The sequence below is a fragment of the Salmo salar genome, chromosome 04, assembly GCF_965601325.2.
Source record: "Salmo salar chromosome 04, fSalSal1, whole genome shotgun sequence".
Classification (NCBI taxonomy): domain Eukaryota; kingdom Metazoa; phylum Chordata; class Actinopteri; order Salmoniformes; family Salmonidae; genus Salmo; species Salmo salar.
Window position 1 is genome coordinate 42,451,990 of NC_138294.1, and position 19,509 is coordinate 42,471,498.

General features: G+C 42.2%; 1 protein-coding gene across 1 annotated transcript; it reads right to left on the bottom strand.

The window, feature by feature from the left end:
• Positions 1–236: 236 nt before the first annotated feature.
• LOC106602914 (uncharacterized) lies at positions 237–18,776 on the bottom strand. Its single transcript, XM_014195907.3, has 6 exons — positions 18,090–18,776; positions 14,429–14,548; positions 11,148–11,300; positions 6,948–7,039; positions 6,637–6,757; positions 237–4,928 (listed from the first exon to the last, which is right to left on the bottom strand). The coding sequence occupies exons 1-6, from the start codon at positions 18,651–18,653 to the stop codon at positions 4,590–4,592; spliced, it is 1,389 nt and encodes a 462-aa protein (XP_014051382.1). The 5' UTR covers positions 18,654–18,776; the 3' UTR covers positions 237–4,589.
• Between the last annotated feature and the right edge of the window lie 733 nt (positions 18,777–19,509).

Consider the following 19,509-nt stretch of genomic DNA (forward strand, 5'->3'; position numbering starts at 1 on the left):
ATGAACTGATCAAGTGATACTTAAATGTCTTAAAGGGCGACGCACGCCTTCACAACGTCCACCGCCTTGTCGGGATGGAACTCAATTGGCCGGGCCAAGGATCCCCCACCTGACAGTCAAGATGCCAAAAGAGCTCTCAGTGATGCGTCATGCACAGAATTGACGGCAGTTGTACATTTTCTGGTCTTTATCAAGGTTGGTACCTGTAAATTCAGTAAAAAGACAAATACAAGCCATTGCTATTCATTGCCATGACAATTTATTAATGAGATCAGTTTAAACAATTGTGGTGCTTAATACTATAAGAGGTAAATACAGGAAGAGGTGGTGCTGAACATAATAAAGGCATTAAATATTACTGATGCTGGAACAAGACAAGAATGTACATATAAAATTAAATTGGGTTGAAGGTTCACCTTCCAACAGGACAATAACCTTAAGCACACAGCCAAGACATCGCAGGAGTGGCTTCGGCCCAAGTCTCTGAATGTCCTTGAGTGGCTCAGCCAGAGCCCGGACATGAACCTGATCGAACATCTCTGGAGAAACCTGAAAATAGCTGTGCAGCGACGCTCCCCATCCAACCTGACAGAGCTTGAGAGGATCTGCAGAGAAGGGAGAAACTCCCCAAATACTGGTTTGCCTAGCTCGTAGAGGCATACCCAAGAAGAATCAAGGCTGTAATCGCTGCCTGAAATGGTTCAACAAAGTACTGAGTAATGGGTCTGAATACGTATGTAAATGTGATAATTCATTTTAGTATTTTTTATACATTTGCAAACATTTCTAAAAACCTGTTTTTGCTTTGTCATTATGGGGCATACTGTAATTGTCAGTGGAGGCTCCTCAGAGGAGGAAGGGGAGGACCATCCTCCTCAGTGAATTTTAGAAAAATGTAAATAGTGAAACATAAAACTATACTAAATATATTAACATGTCACCAAATAATTGATTAAAACATTCTGTTTTGCAATGAAGGTTTACAGTAGCCTCAACAGCACTCTGTAGGGTAGCACCATGGTGTGGCTGGAGGACAGCTAGTTTCCATGCTCCTCTGGGTACATTGACTTCAACACAAAACCTAAAATGCTCGTGGTTTTCAACCACTTCCATAGACGTACATAGTAATTATGAAATCTTCCGGGGGAACATCCTCCAACCTAACTGACATGTTGTCCACCCAATCAACAGATCAAATAATTAATATAGTACTGAAAGCATAGGCTGAAGCTAGCTAGCACTACAGTGCATATAATATGGTGAGTAGTTGACTCAAAGAGAGAGAAGCAGAATAGCTGAAGAGTTTTTAACAAATACATTTCTTTAAAACTTTAAGAGAAGCGAGAGAGAGAGATAGATAGCTACAGTGGGGGAAAAAAGTATTTGATCCCCTGCTGATTTTGTACATTTTCCCACTTACAAAGAAATGATCAGTCTATAATTTTAATAGTAGGTTTATTTGAACAGTGAGAGACAGAATAACAACAAAAAAATCCAGAAAAACGCATGTAAAAAATGTTATAAAATTATTTGCATTTTAATGAGGGAAATAAGTATTTGACCCCCTCTCAATCAGAAAGATTTCTGGCTCCCAGGTGTCTTTTATACAGGTAACGAGCTGAGATTAGGAGCACACTCTTAAAGGGAGTGCTCCTAACCGCAGCTTGTTACCCGTAAAAAAGACACCTGTCCACAGAAGCAATCAATCAGGTGAAAGTATATATATACACTTTCACCTTCACTTACTAGCTAATGCAGTTAGTTAGTTTAGCCTACTCCAACACCCGGATAAAAACAGAAAGGGATGCTATGTTACCTAGTTGGCTATGGCTACCCAACACTGGAACTCTTCCAAGTCAAGGAAAGCTTTTGGTTTTACTCATTTATTGCCACTGGTGCCCGGCGGTGTAACTGCTAAACTGCTTGCTAACTGTACACTGTACTGTATGTACAATGTACAGTTAGCAAGCAGTTTAGCAGTTACACCCGAGGGACCTGTACCTACATTGTAAACTTTCATTCATAGGCTAAGAGTGTGCTCCTAATCTCAGCTCATTACCTGTATAAAAGACATCTGGGAGCCAGAAATCTTTCTGATTGAGAGGGGGTCAAATACTTATTTCCCTCATTAAAATGCAAATCAATTTCTAACATTTTTGACATGCGTTTTTCTGGATTTCTTTGTTGTTATTCTGTCTCTCACTGTTCAAATAAACCTACCATTAAAATTATAGACTGATCATTTCTTTGTCAGTGGGCAAACGTACAAAATCAGCAGGGGATCAAATACTTTTTTCCCTCACTGTAAGACACAGCAAATATTCCTCCTCTTCATACGTGTCTCTTTATCATATGTTGCCATTTTGCAATGTTGTGTTGTTTGTATTGTATCATCCCTATCCTCTTCTTGTACAGATATTCATAAATGTTCTGCTGAATTGTACATTGATCGTCTATGCTGCCACCTATTGTATTGGATGCGTACGCTACTCTCCGCTCTGCTCTGCTTCCCGAAGCGCAAGAAGTATGAATGCTCTGACTTCTGCAGAGGCCACATTGTATTAAATGCTGTACAGCCACTGCAGACATCAGATTGACCAAGCAGAGCCTTTACGTGTGCAAGGACTGACATGACAACAGGACAACTGAGGATGCACTACCCAATTTTGAAATTGCACCTTATGCATTCTACTATTGCAACATTCAAGAGTAAGTTGAAAGCCGGACTTGGTTCCTTTAAAAATAAAATATATATTTTAGTTTTATTTGCCGTCCCCGCAACTCCTTACTAACATTAGCTTCAGTAGCCTATCTAGCTAGCTAGCTAACATCATTAGCTAGCTTGGTTGATGCAATCATGCAGCCAATGGCTAATAATTTAAACTAACTGAATAAATGTGTTTGGCACAGGATAAAGAAGATGAAACGATCTGCTGTTGCTACCCAAGGCCAAGGGATACTGAAGTTACTGAAACTGTTAGTCAGCCAGCCAGTTTGTTAGTCCAGTAATGTTAGTATATTATCCTATTTCCACAGCTGGTGATTAATGAAATATATTTATATATTTTCTTAAAAGTAAAAACCCTAGAAATTACGCCACAGAGTAGTCTACAGAGACAATATAACACATTTGTCCAACAGAACAGTTGGATGGCTTATGGAGAAAAATAGAATTGATGGATTCTAGCACCACCATAGCTTTCACAAATACAGAGACAGTCAGCCATCATGGTGTCAGTCTTTTCGTGCATAGTGACACCTACTGATATGAACTGATAACGCAGGTTTGGTTAGAATTGAGTGCAATAGAATGAGTGACTGTCAATAACATCTACTTCATGAAAAGGGGAATATTATTTTCAATAAAAATGTTTAAAATAGTTGATTTAATGATTGACAATATGGATTTTACAGGCAATCAGTTCCTACAGTGAGAAGCAGGGATCCAACTTCTGGTGGCCCAGATGGAGACCAGGACAATGACACAAGGTTAGTGGTTTTATGACTTACACATAAAAAAAAACATTGTTACAAATTCTACTGTGTATAATATTAAATGTAACCCTGCCTTGTTACAAATTATACTGTGTATAGTGCTAAATGTAACTCTGCCGTACATAAAGGCTTCAGAATGAACAATAACAAGGTTTGTAGGAGTTTGAAAGGGTTTGATTCACCTTAGGCCAGGAGTGTTTCCAATTCACATGTCCTGACAAGAAAAACCCCAGCCCTATTCATAGAACAGATGAAAAGGGAAGCTATCTATAATAATAATATTTTATCATCGCCTACAAATAGGACCCAGAGTTATACCTGACCAGTGCCACACCACTTTTGAACCTGTGGTGCCACTTCTCAATTTCGCCCTCTGGTTAGATACACAGTCACAAGCAGATTCATTCTCCAATCTCTTAGTCTGATTAAAGGGGCAATCCTTATTTCCTACAGCAACATACATTTTTAGCATGTATTGATGGTTTAACGAGAGATCGGCTGGCGATAATCTAGTGGCCATCAGTGGTTGCAATTGGCCCTGTTTGTTTACATTTATGTTGTCTACAAACATTGGAGTAAAACAAGCTTATATTTTGGGTTCTGATGGAGTATGACAGTTGAACTAAGCTCATTAGGCATTTATATGCATTTATATGTTAGATTCTTCAAGAATCAATGGGTAGATATCATTAATTTCTAAGTTCAAAAATGTATGTTGCCCTAGCAACTAAGGATTGCCCCTTTAATCAGAGACACGTGTTACAGTCAACATGACTGCTTGTCATTACAGTAGAAAATGTATGCCTACAGTTGGAGGGAAAATCTCCAACCCAAATGTAGTATCCAGGCACCAATAGACAGAATACTCTGAAAAATATTTTCCTAAAGCCAAACAGATCAGAGCGATGCACAGTACTAGCAGATTGGAGAATTAATCTGCTTGTGACTGTGTATCTAACTATCAGCTCAATGTATCTCTCCTAGTAAGAATCCACAGTTGGAAAGATTGATAAAGTAGCTACCAGTAAATACAGTACATAGATATGAGTTGTATCCCTCCCTTAAATGCATATGATTTTGTGTATGATGTGTTATTATAAGTCTATGGTATGAAAACCCTCCTCCAGTCTGCTGCCGCTCGACGGCCGCGATGCCTGCAATGCCTGCTCTGCATCCTGGCCACTATGACGACCCACCTTCCCCCTTTTCAGCCTGTTCCTCCAGGTGACAGGGGTACATTGGGGGGTGGGAGAGGGAGTACTAACGGGAACCTGTCCAGTGGTGTAGGTCAAGGGGGTAGAGGCTGGCCTCTGGAGGGGGGGTCTGTTGGTCCTCCTCAGCAGCCCCAAACGGGACGGCTTCCTCTGGGCTTGTTCTGCTGCCTGTTGTTGCTGACTCTGGAGCTGTTGCTGGAGGATCATCTGGATATCGTCCTGATAAAGGGATGTTTTTATTCATCTCATCATGGTATTCCAGTATTGCAATTGTATTTATATTGTTAATCTTTTTTTGCCCAACGCTGCAACTTCTACCCCTTAAACACCAAACTTGGTACAACTTGGTATATATTCTGACTACTTGTCTTTTTAGTTCATTCTGACCTAGAATCAGCTCTGTTCCCTAATTCATAAGTGGTTATGATCATTAGAAAGAATAAGACCGCTGTTGCTAGATCAGTGGTCTACTGTCCCCAAGAGGGTAATATAATATAATGTTCTATTGCACCACTATAGTGAGCTGGTCTCTCACCAGATGGCCCCTGAGGCCCCAGGCTCTATTACTACAATATCATGCTAGGACACCAGCTGGTGATATGTACCGACTGGATGCACTATACCGTGTAAATAATGTATGTGTATTTCATACCCATGCAGGGCCGTGCACAGGGACAGATGCTTTATCTTCAATGCTCTTGAATTCTTAAATAATAACTTCATAATATAATATTCATAATCATCTAACTCATGATATATGGCTGGTTGGCGAGAGTCTAAACAACCTGTGCTGCTGCTGCCCTGACACATATGTGCAACTCCCGACTGAAGAAGGGATGGAGTAGAGTCGGAGGGTTGTTGACGCAGCCGCTCCCCTCATTGTGTGTCTGTGTGTGTGTGTGTGTGTGTGTGTGTGTGTGTGTGTGTGTGTGTGTGTGTGTGTGTGTGTGTGTGTGTGTGTGTGTGTGTGTGTGTGTGTGTGTGTGTGTGTGTGTGTGTGTGTGTGTGTGTGTGTGTGTGTGTGTGTTGGGTGTTGGGGAAGCTACTCTGAAAATATACAGTATTTACCAAGCTACCCATTAATTACTTCACACTGAAAGAAGTCAGATGTTAACAGAATGTGAAATTTAGCCTACTGAACTCAAAAAGTGAGAAATAGGCACACAAAAAGTGTTTCAAGTGAGATGTCAAAAGAGAAAGGACATTCTTGCCTAGTTCACCCATATTTTATTTTTGCAAAAAAAAAGTTGTGTCTAGTTCCAGTATTTAGCTACACCACTACATGGCAAAAAAGTTATTAACTACTGAAAACACTAATATTAGAATTACAAAATGGTATGAAATTACTTTTTTAACTAAATGTAGTTCACCACTCCCCAACACTGGTGTTAAACCATGGGTAATTTGCTATTGTCCCCTGATTAGTCAGAGCTTGTTTTCCACAGTAACATGTTCGTACTGTATGTACTGTATGTCTCAGACATATCCCTTTTTTCCTTCCCATAGACTGTAACTCTCTCTCTACTCTCTCTCTATATATGCTCTCTCTGCTCACATTACTCAAGCGCTCTTTCACCTTTTTCTTTCAACTATCTCTCTCATCTTTCCTCTTCACTCTACAGTATATCCACTCTATCTACAGTACGATACCCAGAACTCCATCCCCTCTCTGGCTCTTCTGCTCTCTCCCTTCCCTTCCTCCTCTCGTCCTTCGCCTCCCTCTCTCCCCTCCTCACTCATTCTTTCCCTCTTCCCTCGTCCATCTCCCTCCCTCTCTCCCTCCATTTCTCTCAGTACCTTCTTCCCCCCCTCCTTCTCCCTTCCCTCCATCTCTCAGTACCTTCCCTTCCCATTCCCTCATCACTCTCTCTCTCTCAGTACCTCCCTCTCCCTTTCCCTCCCTCCCACTCTCTCTCTCTCTCAGTACCTTCCAGTCCTCTACTTCCAAAGCGAGCTCCAGTCTTTTCTGCACGGCCTCCAGCAGCTGGTTGTTAAGTAACATCATCTCTGTCTTACTGCGGAGAAGCTCCGCCTCCATGGCCTTCTTCCTGTACAACAGGAAGTGGAAGAAAAAAAACATCAACGTCTCATTCTTCTACTGGAAAGATGCAGATCCCTCTTTTAGACGAGCAGTATTGACAGTGGTGTGTGGTGTGTGGTGTGTGCGTGCGTGTGTGTTAAGTGTGTGAGCCATGTGTGTCTGCATGCATGCACATTCGTGTGTATGTGTATACTCACTTCTCCATGGCATCGTCTCTGTCCTGTAGTGCCTGTTGTAGAACAGCACTGTCATCCACATCATTTTCTCTACGACCCCCAGACTTGGAATCCTTGGTAAACCAAAAGGAAAGAGTGGTAGGGAAAGAAAGGAAGTTTGTTTAATTGACATTCATACGGTCATTGAGATAAAATTGTGTTTCTTGCAGTGGAGGTCGGTGCCTTTTAAGACGATGGAGGACAATTCATTCATTTCTTGAGCATGGACTTATTTCTATTACAGCAAATGTGATGACTGTCACTCATATTCCATTCACCCAGTTCAATATAACATTGATAGGTTTAGGCTACTACATGATACTCAAATTTTCCCTATACCCATCATGAGGTTGCTGCAACCTAGCCTATGAAAAAAAGTTTACAATGTAGATTCACACAGGTCGAGAGAAACATTTGAAGTGACACATGGACAGACAGTGACACATTCAGGACTACCTTGCACACTCTTGCCTGCATCTATCTAGGGTATAATAATTATTCCAACAGTTGCAAACGAGTGCAGATGCAGCTATGTTTATCCCTGTTTCATTCTGTTTGCTTTTGTTTAAGAAACGTTTTTCAACAGAATCGGCGAAATGAATACACCCCTGATCACACGTAAACACAGCTCACTTTCATAGGAGCCCCATTGTATTCATTCTCACATCTATGAGCTCTACTCCTCTCACCTTTTCCCTTCATTTGTGGACTTCAATGGACAACACATCAGCTCTATGTGACCAGGTAAAAAAAACTTTCCAAGCCAAATCATATAATAACCGCTACACACAGCCTATATCGTTGTTACCATATTAGCTAAAGTAACGTCATAGTCAACATAGCTAATATAACTAACGTGTTAATAAACCCACTACAATCATGTAGTAACGTTACAGTCTATAATCAGTAAGCAGTTTAGCAGTAACACTGTCATGCCAAATAGTGTCCGCGGGCCAAATTGTGTCCCCCTTTGCGTCACAATAGAATTCGATAAGTTCAAGCTTCTGTTGCTAGGGCTGTTACTAGAACTTGAAACATTTTCACCGGATTACGTAATGAACCAAGTGTCCACTGCTATGCTGGTTGCTTGGCTCTATTTTACCTTGTAGTGGTCGCGAAGGAAGGAGGATCCGGGCAGTTCTAGTTCTATTTCACTGCATAAACGCTCGCTCAGTCCGAACAAAATTATTAGCTCAGAATAGTTCTCCAAGGATGGTGTTTTTGACGGTGACAACCTGCTGCTTCAGAGGACCGAAACGTCTGGAAAGAAAACACTTTGTTTACCATGTATTTGTCTTTATATAAGTAAATATTGTTATGTAGGAATACATATTTTAAGCTGTTTTTAGATTGACGTTGCTAACTACTGTACTTACATACCTCAGCCTGCCTAGTCAGCTAGCCAGCTACAGAGTAGCCAGCTAGCTAGCCAGGCAGTTTTATTTAGCTAACATTAGCTAGTATGGAGAAAAAATATATGAAATGTATGCATTCACTACTGTAAGTCGCTCTGGATAAGAGCGTCTGCTAAATGACTAAAATGTCTAGCTAGCTAGCAAGCTACTGTAACTGTTATTGCAGCTTTTTGTTTGTATGTAGTTGCATTTCAATGGCATCCCTCGAGGAGATTTTCTTTTATCTTTCCAACCAGGCAAAGTACTATGAAGACAGCACTGATCTCGACAAGAGGCGCAACATGCAGAGAAATTCACAATTCAGGGTAACATTAAGCAGTTAACTTCTATTAGATAACTGGACGGATTTCGTATGGACAACCATATTCCATCTAACGTTAACTAGTGGGGGGGTGAGAAATAAAGAATGAAAGAGGGAGAGAGAGGTGGGAAGAGAATGGAAGACAGAGAGAGAAAGACAGCAGTGCAAATGTACTTAGACTTGAGTATTTCAACAACTCTTCTCTTCAAACTTGTTAGGTAATCATATCTACCTACCTACGGGGGAAGGATGGCCAGCCACACGGGAGGGTGATTTTTACTAAGGAGGAGAAGGAGGCCACTCTGACCGTGCTGACCGAGATGCGTGGTGGCATTTCAGAGTGAAACGCATGATTGCCAAAATCAACCTACGCTTCTTCTGACGGGGAATTGTCAAGGAGGTGGACAGCTGGGCAAGTGAAATAACCTTTTGTTCATCAATCACATTCTATTATATCAGAAATTATTAGGATTTCAATGAATGTCATATCAGAGAGCACACAATGTTTCAATTTGTCACTTTTTGCTTAAAGGTCAGTACCCTGTCTAGCCTGCCAGAAGTTTGAGAGAGCAAAGACTGTGGCGCCGGAGTTGAAGCCCATCAAAGTTTTTTCACCATGGCACATGATCGATAAGTGTCCTTTTTCATTACATCATCTACAGCTACTGTTGTTGTCATTATTTGCTAAGAAGGTTTTCTTGCTCTATCATACTGGGCACATAATATGTGAGATTTCACAGACTAACTAAAAACACTAGCACTGCAAACACTCGCAAAGAGAGCAGCATTGCCTGGACTTTGCAGTCTCCCTCTTCAAGTCCCCCTTCTGAGACTGGCTGCCTGTTGAGAACAAGTGACAGGCAGAACCTCCCACCCACACAGCAACCACCTCCTCTACATTCCACACACCAGAATTCAGTATTTTAGTCTATGATTGCCATGAGTGCACAACAAATCTGTGAAAATTAATTAATGACACAACTGTCCCAAAGAAACACTTTAATGTGTCAAGTAGATTACGTTTTCTTTGCCATTTCCGAAACTTAGCAATGTTTAAGACATGGACTTTGTGTTATTATGTTAGGAAGGTACCCAAAATAAGTTTGTCATTTTTTGGCTAAATATAACTTGTTTAAACAGCGAAATCGCGGAAATCGCGGAAATCAGCCTTGTTAGCATAGCGATGATGAAAAGAACGTCTTTTAGGCTGTAATGATCTGCAAACGTCTAATCATTAGGTCATCACACTGTTGATATAGCAACAGACAATAATAGTTTATCGAATCCCATTGTAAATCAGAGGGGGATACTATTTGGCTGGGTAACATTATTTGGCATAACAAGCCCCGGTGGCCATAAATTCATAAAACCAGAAGTTTACTTTGACTTGGAAGAGTTCCAGTGATGTGTAGGCTAGTCATAGCCAGCTAGTTAACGTAGCATCCCTCATTGAGTAGGTTTAACTAGCAAGCTGCATTTGTAAAACTGAAACAAAATGACTCTCTATTACTTCTCCTTTATTTTTTAAGAAATGAATTTGTTCAAAACTGTTGTCTTTCTATCTCTTTGAGTCAACTACTCACCACATTTTATGCAATGCTGTCCTAGCTAGCTGTAGCTTATGCTTTCAGTACTACAGTATATTTATTCTCTGATCCTTCGATTGGGTGGACAACATGTCAGTTCATGCTGCAAGAGCTCTCATACTTTTAGTTTTTTAGGTATTTTCTTAAAAGTGTATTGTTGGTTAAGCGCTTGTAAGTAAGCATTTCAATGTAAGGTCTACACCTGTTGTATTCCAAATAAAATGTTATTTGATAGGTTGGAGGACATACTCTGGAAGATGTAATAATAACTGTGTAAGTCTATAGAAGAGGGTGAGAACCACAAGCCTTCATTGGTTTTGTATTGAAGTCAATGTACCCAGAGGAGGATGGAAGCTAGCTGTCCTCTGGATACACCATGGTGCTACCCTACAGAGTGCTGTTGAGGCTACTGTAGACCTTCATTGCAAAACAGTGTGTTTTTATCAATTATTTGGTGACGTGAACATATTTAATATAGCTTTATCTAAAAAGGATAACTTTTTAAATGTTTTACCATTTTTATGAAATTCACTGAGGAGGACGGTCCTCCCCTTCCTCTGAGGAGCCACCACTGGTTTCTTGGTATCGATGGTTCTTCTGCCTAAATTGTTTGCTGATATATTCTGATGCGATTTAAACTCCCCTGAGAGGTATGACTGTATGAGTGCAAGACTGTGTCATAAGCCTGGGTCACATTCACTAAGAACAAATTGGAGGAAATATTTTGGAACCCAAAAACTTAAATAAATGTTCTTGTTTTGACAATCAGGTAGCAACTCCTCAAAATATAGTGTGAGCTCACCTGTACTGTGTGGCTGAGACTTGTGAGCTAGTTTAGACTCACCCTGTGCTGTGTGGCTCAGTGCTAGTTTTGGCTCACCTGTGCTGTGTGGTTCAATGCTAGTTTGCGTGCTACGTTCTGCAGCAGAACCAGTGCTGTATCCAGACTGTTCTCCTGACCAGAGGGTTCTACTGGGCTGGACTCTGTCAAAGGAAGCAACAACCTCAGAATGGAGTGAACCTCCTCTGTAACCTGCAGAGAGAGATAGGGGTAGTGAGGGAGGAAGGGGTGGGGGGTAGAGAGAGGGAGGAGAGAGAGAGGGGTCAGCTAGAAAGATGTGTCGGCATTGAGTAATTGTCTCTGGCCCCCTCCCAGTTAGGGGGAGTGATGAGCTCTACAGCAGAGTCTCACAACTCAATTGCTGGTTGCAAACTTTTTTCTGCCCCTCCCAAAAGACAGAATTTGTAGATAATTGGCCCTCTTTCTGGGACTCACCCACAAACAGGACAAAGCCTGGCCTGTTGAGGAGTGACGGACTCCATCCTAGCTGGAGGGGTGCTCTCATCTTATCTACGAACATAGAAAGCGCTCTAACTCCACTAGCTTCACAATGAGATAGAGTGCAGGCCAGGCAGCAGGCTGTTTGCCAGCCTGCCAGCTTAGTGGAGTCTGCCACTAGCACAGTCAGTGTAGTCAGCTCAGCTATCCCCATTGAGACCGTGTCTCTGCCTCGATCTAGGTTGGGCAAAACTAAACATGGCGGTGTTCGCTTTAGCAATCTCACTGGAATAAAGACCTCCTCCATTCCTGCCATTATTGAAAGAGATTGTGATATCTCACATCTCAAAATAGGGCTACTTAATGTTAGATCCCTCACTTCCAAGGCAGTTATAGTCAATTAACTAATCACTGATCATAATCTTGATGTGTTTGGCCTGACTGAAACATGGCTTAAGCCTGATGAATTAACTGTGTTAAATGAGGCCTCTCCTCCTGGTTACACTAGTGACCATATCCCCCGCGCATCTCGCAAAGGTGGAGGTGTTGCTAACATTTACGATAGCAAATATCAATTTACCAAAAAAAACAGACGTTTTCGTCTTTTGAGCTTCTAGTCATGAAATCTATGCAGCCTTCTCAATCACTTTTTATAGCTACTGTTTACAGGCCTCCTGGGCCATATACAGCGTTCCTCACTGAGTTCCCTGAATTCCTATTGGACCTTGTAGTCATGGCAGATAATATTCACATTTTTGGTGACTTTAATATTCACATGGAAAAGTCCACAGACCCACTCCAAAAGGCTTTCAGAGCCATCATCGACTCAGTGAGTTTTATCCAACATGTCTCTGGACCTACTCACTGCCACAGTCATACTCTGGACCTAGTTTTGTCCCGTGGAATAAATGTGGTGGATCTTAATGTTTTTCCTCATAATCCTGGACTATCGGACCACCATTTTATTACTTTTCAATCGCAACAAATAATCTGCTCAGACCCCAACCAAGGATCATCAAAAGCCGTGCTATAAATGATTTTATGTCCACTGTTGTTTTCACTCTATATTTTACCTCTTGGTGATGGTTTTTTTTATATATTTTTTTTTATTTCACCTTTATTTAACCAGCTAGGCTAGTTGAGAACAAGTTCTCATTTACAACTGCGACCTGGCCAAGAATAAAGCAAAGCAGTTCGACACATACAATAACATAGAGTTACACATGGAATAAATAAACATACAGTCAATAATACAGAAGAAAAAGTCTATATACAGTGTGTGCAAATGAGGTAAGATAAGGGAGGTCCATTTGCACACATTGTATATAGATTTTTCTGTTGTGTTATTGACTGTATTTTTGTTTATCCCACCTGTAACTCTGTGTTGTTGTTTATTGTCGCACTGCTTTGCTTTATCTTGGCCAGGTCACAGTTGTAAATGAGAACTTGTTCTCAACTGGCCTACTTGGTTAAATAAAGGTTAAATAAAAAATAAAAAAAAGTTAAAAAAGGGGTGTGTCACTTGAGTGGGTTGAGTCACTGACGTGAACTTCCTGTCCGGGTTGGCGCCTCCCCTTGGGTTGGGCCGTGGGGGAGATCTTTGTGGGCTATGCTCGGCCTTGTCTCAGGATGGTAAGTTGGTGGTTGGAGATATCCCTCTAGCGGTGCGGGGGCTGTGCTTTGGAAAAGTGGGTGGGGTTATATCCTGCCTGCTTGGCCCTGTCCAGCGGTATCGTCGGACGGGCCACAGTGTCTACCGACCCCTCCTGTCTCAGCCTCCAGAATTTATGCTGCAATAGTTTGTGTCGGGGGGCTAGGGTCAGTCTGTTATATCTGGAGTATTTCTCCTGTCTTATCCGGAGTCCTGTGTGAATGTAAGTATGCTCTCTCTAATTCTCTCTTTCTTTCTTTTTCTTTCTTTCTTTCTTTCTTTCTTTCTTTCTTTCTTTCTTTCTTTCTTTCTTTCTTTCTTTCTTTCTTTCTTTCTCTCTCTCAGAGGACCTGAGCCCTAGGACCATGCCTCAGGACTACCTGGCCTGATGACTCCTTGCTGTCCCAAGTCCACCTGGTCGTGCTGCTGCTCCAGTTTCAACTGTTCTGCCTGCGGCTATGGAATCCTGACCTGTTCACCGGACGTGCTACCTGTCCCACACCTGCTGTTTTCAACTCTCTAGAGACAGCAGGAGTGATAGAGATACTCCGAATGATCAACTATGAAAAGCTGACATTTACTCCTGAGGTGCTGACCTGTTGCACCCTCTACAACCACTGTGATTATTATTATTTGACCCTGCTGGTCTTCTATGAACATTTTAACATCTTGGCCATGTTCTGTTATAATCTCCACCGGCACAGCCAGAAGAGGACTGGCCACCCCTCATAGCCTGGTTCCTCTCTAGGTTTCTTCCCAGGTTCTGGCCTTTCTAGGGAGTTTTTCCTAGCCACCGTGCTTCTACACCTGCATTGCTTGCTGTTTGGGGTTTTAGGCTGGGTTTCTGTACAGCACTTTGTGACATCAGCTGATGTAAGAAGGGCTTTATAAATACATTTGATTGAAATTTGATTGAAAGAGGGGAAGAAAGTTCAACATACACACAGACTTCTAAAGGTGATGTGCTCCACAGAAACCAAAATGATTCATTCCTTGTGTGCAGTAAGACATACTCCTTTCCCATACAGTTATCAGCATCATCCATTCAAGCCCTATTGTTGTGTGCGTCTTGTTGTTATTCAACCTCTATATATAACACTGTTTTTGTTTCAATGATTGTATGACCAGGCCTTATGCCTTAAATATTACCTTTGAAATATCTGGTTCTGCTTGAATGCTCTGAATGCTTGACTGTATTTGAAATGTGTGTGCGTGTGTGTGTGCTCGTTACCTTCGCTCTGTGTTGACTCCATCCCGGTCCCTCTCTGTTCTCCTGTAGTTTGTCCACCTGAGCCTTCAGCTTCAGACTGCGCCTCCGAGATAGCTCCACCTCCCGACGTACCTCCTTCAACTAAACACACAGAAACACATTTGTAAAGTAGCACGTTAATCAACTTCCTAAAGAATTTCCCTTTTCACTTCAACTAGACATTCACAGACACAGCGTTACATGCAAACACACAGACATATACACAAACCACCTCCCGAGGCACTACCTTCAACAATGCACATATGCACACAGACACACACATGCACATGTACACAACCTTTCTCTTAAAAAATCTCGGACACAGTGGTAAAAAGAAACCCTGCTAATCCAGATTCCTGCTAATCCAGATTTCTGAAATATCAGAGATTGAGAAATCCTGTTGTATAACAGCTCATCCACACACACACACACACACACACACACACACACACACACACACACACACACACACACACACACACATTTGCAAAGACACATACAGTACCAGTCAAAGGTTGGACACACTCCTTCCAGGGTTTTTCTTCATTTTTACAATTTTCTACATTGTATAATAATAGTAAAGACATCAAAACTATGAAATAACACATATGGAATCATGTAGTAACCAAAAAAAGTGTTAAACAAAGCAAAATATATTTTATATTTGAGATTCTTCAAAGTAGCCACCCTTTGCCTTGATGACAGCTTTGCACACTCTCGGCATTCTATCAACCAGCTTTATGAGGTTGCCACTTGGAATGTATTTCAATTAACAGGTCTGCCTTGTTAAAAGTTAATTTGTGGAATTCCTCTCCTTCTTAATGCGTTTGAGCCAATCAGTTGTGTTGTGACGAGGTAGGGGTGGTATACAGAAGATAGCCTTATTTGGTATAAGATTAAGGCCATATTACGGCAAGAACAGCTCAAATAAGCAAAGAGAAATGACAGTATATCATTACTTCAAGACATGAAGGTCAGTCAATGCGGAAAACGTTTCTTCGAGTGCAGTCACAAGACCCATCAAGCGCTATGATGAAACTGGCTCTCATAACAACCGCCACAGGAAAGGAAAACCCAGAGTTACCTCTGCTGCAGTTCATTAGAGTTTCCAGCCTCAGAAATTGCAGCCCAAATAAATGCTTCACAGAGTTTAAGTAACAGACACATCTCAACATCAACTGTTCCAAGGAGGCTGCGTGAGTCAGGACAACATGGCAGATTGCTGCAAAGAAACCACTACTGAAGGACACCAATAAGAAGAATAAACTTGAATGGGCCAAGAAACACAAGCAATGGACATTAGACTGGTGGAAATCTGTCCTTTGGTCTGATGCGTCCAAATTTGAGATTTTTGGTTCCAACCGTCATGTCTTTGTGAGACTCAGAGTAGATGAACGGATGATCTCAGCATGTGTGGTTCCCACCGTGAAGCATGGAGGAGGAGGTGTGATGGTGTCGGGGTGCTTTGCTGGTGACACTCTCCTTCTTAATGCGTTTGAGCCAATCAGTTGTGTTGTGACGAGGTAGGGGTGGTATACAGAAGATAGCCTTATTTGGTATAAGATTAAGGCCATATTACGGCAAGAACAGCTCAAATAAGCAAAGAGAAATGACAGTATATCATTACTTCAAGACATGAAGGTCAGTCAATGCGGAAAACGTTTCTTCGAGTGCAGTCACAAGACCCATCAAGCGCTATGATGAAACTGGCTCTCATAACAACCGCCACAGGAAAGGAAGACCCAGAGTTACCTCTGCTGCAGTTCATTAGAGTTTCCAGCCTCAGAAATTGCAGCCCAAATAAATGCTTCACAGAGTTTAAGTAACAGACACATCTCAACATCAACTGTTCCAAGGAGGCTGCGTGAGTCAGGACAACATGGCGGATTGCTGCAAAGAAACCACTACTGAAGGACACCAATAAGAAGAATAAACTTGAATGGGCCATGAAACACAAGCAATGGACATTAGACTGGTGGAAATCTGTCCTTTGGTCTGATGCGTCCAAATTTGAGATTTTTGGTTCCAACCGTCATGTCTTTGTGAGACTCAGAGTAGATGAACGGATGATCTCAGCATGTGTGGTTCCCACCGTGAAGCATGGAGGAGGAGGTGTGATGGTGTCGGGGTGCTTTGCTGGTGACACTGTCTGTGGTTTGTTTAGAATTCAAGGCACAGTTAACCAGCATGGTTACCAAAGGATTCTGCATGGATACACCATCCCATTTGGTTTGTGCTAAGTGGGACTATCATTTGTTTTTCAGCAGGACAATGACCCACCACACCTCCAGGCTGTGTAAGGGCTATTTGACCAAGAAGGAGGGTGATGGAGTGCTGCATCAGATGACCTGGCCTCCACCATCACACGACCTCAACCAAATTAAGATGGTTTGGGATGATTTGAACCGCAGAGTGAAGGAAAAGCAGCCAACAGGTGCTCAGTATATGTGGGAACTCCTTCAAGACTGTTGCAAAAGCATTCCTCATGAAGCTGGTTGAGAGAATGCCAAGAGTGTGATTTGTTTAACACTTTTTTGGTTATTCCATGATTCCATGTCTTTTTCCATAGTTTTGATGTCTTCACTATTATTCTACAATGTAAAAAATAGTTTAAAAAAACCCGTTGAAAAGTCCAAACTTTTGATTGGTACTGTATATATGCATGCACACACACCAGGCCCCTCACTCCTGACGGGTTGCATCACTGCCTGGTATGGTAACTGCTCGGCCTCCGACTGCAAGGCACGACAGAGGGTGGTGCGTACGGCCCAGTACATTTACTGGGGCCAAGCTACCTGCCATTCAGGACCTCTATACCAGGCAGTGTCGGAGGAGGGCCCTGAATATTGTCAAAGACTCCAGCCACCCTAGTCATAGACCGTTCCCTCTGCTACCACACAGCAAGCGGAACCGGAGCGCCAAGTCTAGGTCCAAGAGGCTTCTAAACAGCTTCTACCCCCAAGCCATAAGACTCCTGAACATCTAATGAAATGGCTACCCAGACTGTTTGCATTGCCCCCCCCCCCTCCCTCATTTACGCTGCTGCTACTCTCTGTTATTATCTATGCATAGTCACTTTAATAACTCTACCTACATGTACATATTACTGCAATTACCTTGACTAACCGGTGCCCCTGCACATTGACTATGTACCGGTACACGCTGTATATAGCCTCGCTATTGTTATTTTACTGCTGCTCTTATTTTTGTGGGGTATTTTTCTTAAAACTGCATTGCTGGTTAAGGGCTTGTAAGTAAGCATTTCACTACACCTGTTGTATTTGGCGCATGTGAGTAATATATTTTGATTTGATTTGGATTTGATAAAGGCTCAAAGAGAGACAACAATATTCCCACAAATCTCCTTTAGCAACCATACACAGCCACAAATCAAGTCTCCATGAGCTGATAGCATTATATAGCACCGTATCACACAGTATTGCACACTAGTACTGAACGAGGTGAATTGTATTCTAGCGCAAGATATGTTCTGGTGCAAGACATTTTAATACCATAACATTTACTGCATCAAATGAAACTGAATGCACATTTCTGGCCTCACAGCACACACAAACATAATCTCTCCTTTTTGTTCTCTTGCTCACTCTCTCTTTCTCTCTCTCTCTCTCTCTCTCACTCTCACCGTGTCTGAGACTGGTCCTAGTGTTCTGCGTCTGTTGAGCGGTCGTCCACTCCTGATGAGGTCCGGTAACATTCCATCGATGTAGCTCCGCCTGGAAGTGCTCCTATCTTCACTGACCGCATCAGAACCGTCTCCGTCTCCCTCAATGACCACGGTCAAACCATCTGGACCGTCATTCGCTACGGTCAAACTGTCCCTGACCACGGTCAGCTCACCAGACCCATCAGGACGAGCATCTTCTATTGTCAGAAACAGCTTTGAACAATCATTGATCTTAGACATGGTCAACGGTTCAGGACCGATGTCCCCCTCTTCAGTCAGGGAAGTCAACCCTTCTGTTACCACATCCTCCTGCTCTGGTTTGGTAGTGGTCGAGCTTGAATCTTCCTGTGTTTGTGATACATCCCTCAGTATTGTAGACCGTGTGGTTGAACCACCACTGACCGTGCCAGGCCGCTGTGGTCCATCTTCCAGTGTGTCCAGGGAGTAGCAGAGGCGTTCCATGGCAGTGAACCTTGGTCTCAGTCTCTCGTTTAGGACGGAAAAAGCTATAGGGTCTCCCATGGTCTAACACAGGGGTCACCACCACCAAACAGCAAACCAACAAGAGAGGAGATTTATAGAGAAAGAATGGAAGAGGAGCTCACAATCTCACTCGGACATCAAAAACAGACTGCCAGTGAGAAGAGCATATGACAGAGTGAGAAAAAAGAGGAAGAGAGAAAAAGAGGGGGGGGACACACAGAATGTCTAACAACTTGTTTTTCCTGAACATTGAGGGACATGAATAGGACAAAAACATCTTATGTGTGATGATGTAATTGGGTGATGTCAGAAAAGGCTGCACCCTCACCTTACTTTCCTTCAACTTCTGTTTCTATTGCCACAGTGAAGGTGTAGCCTGGATACGGATATGTCAACATGTCAAGGCTTGAGGGAAGTGGCCCTTTGATTTCATAACACAATCAGACACAGATTACAGACATCAAGTACAACATCTACCTGTTTATACTGGCCTATTATCTTAAAGCAACATTGTGCTACACAAATACCCATTACAGAGGGAGGAGAAGAAAGTGTGTGTGTGAGAGAGAAGAGTCAAGAGAGGGGGAGGGACAGAAATAACAAAAGAGGGGGACAGAGAAAAAGAGAGTGAAAAACATTAGGGAGTGGATTAGAGATAAAATCAGTCTCAGATAAAAATCTGTTTCAGTACAGACTGACTTTCTTTGGACATGGTAAAATGTGTTGAAAGGAGAAGAATAAGGAGAAGTGCAAACCCAGCATGACTACATCACTTCCCTAATGTGTGTCCAACTAGGAATGCAGAAGCACCACTTTCTCACTGATACTCCTGATAAATAGTCATTTTGACACAGTGGAAGGAGGCAAAGAATGTGGGATCTGTTTAGCCCCTGTG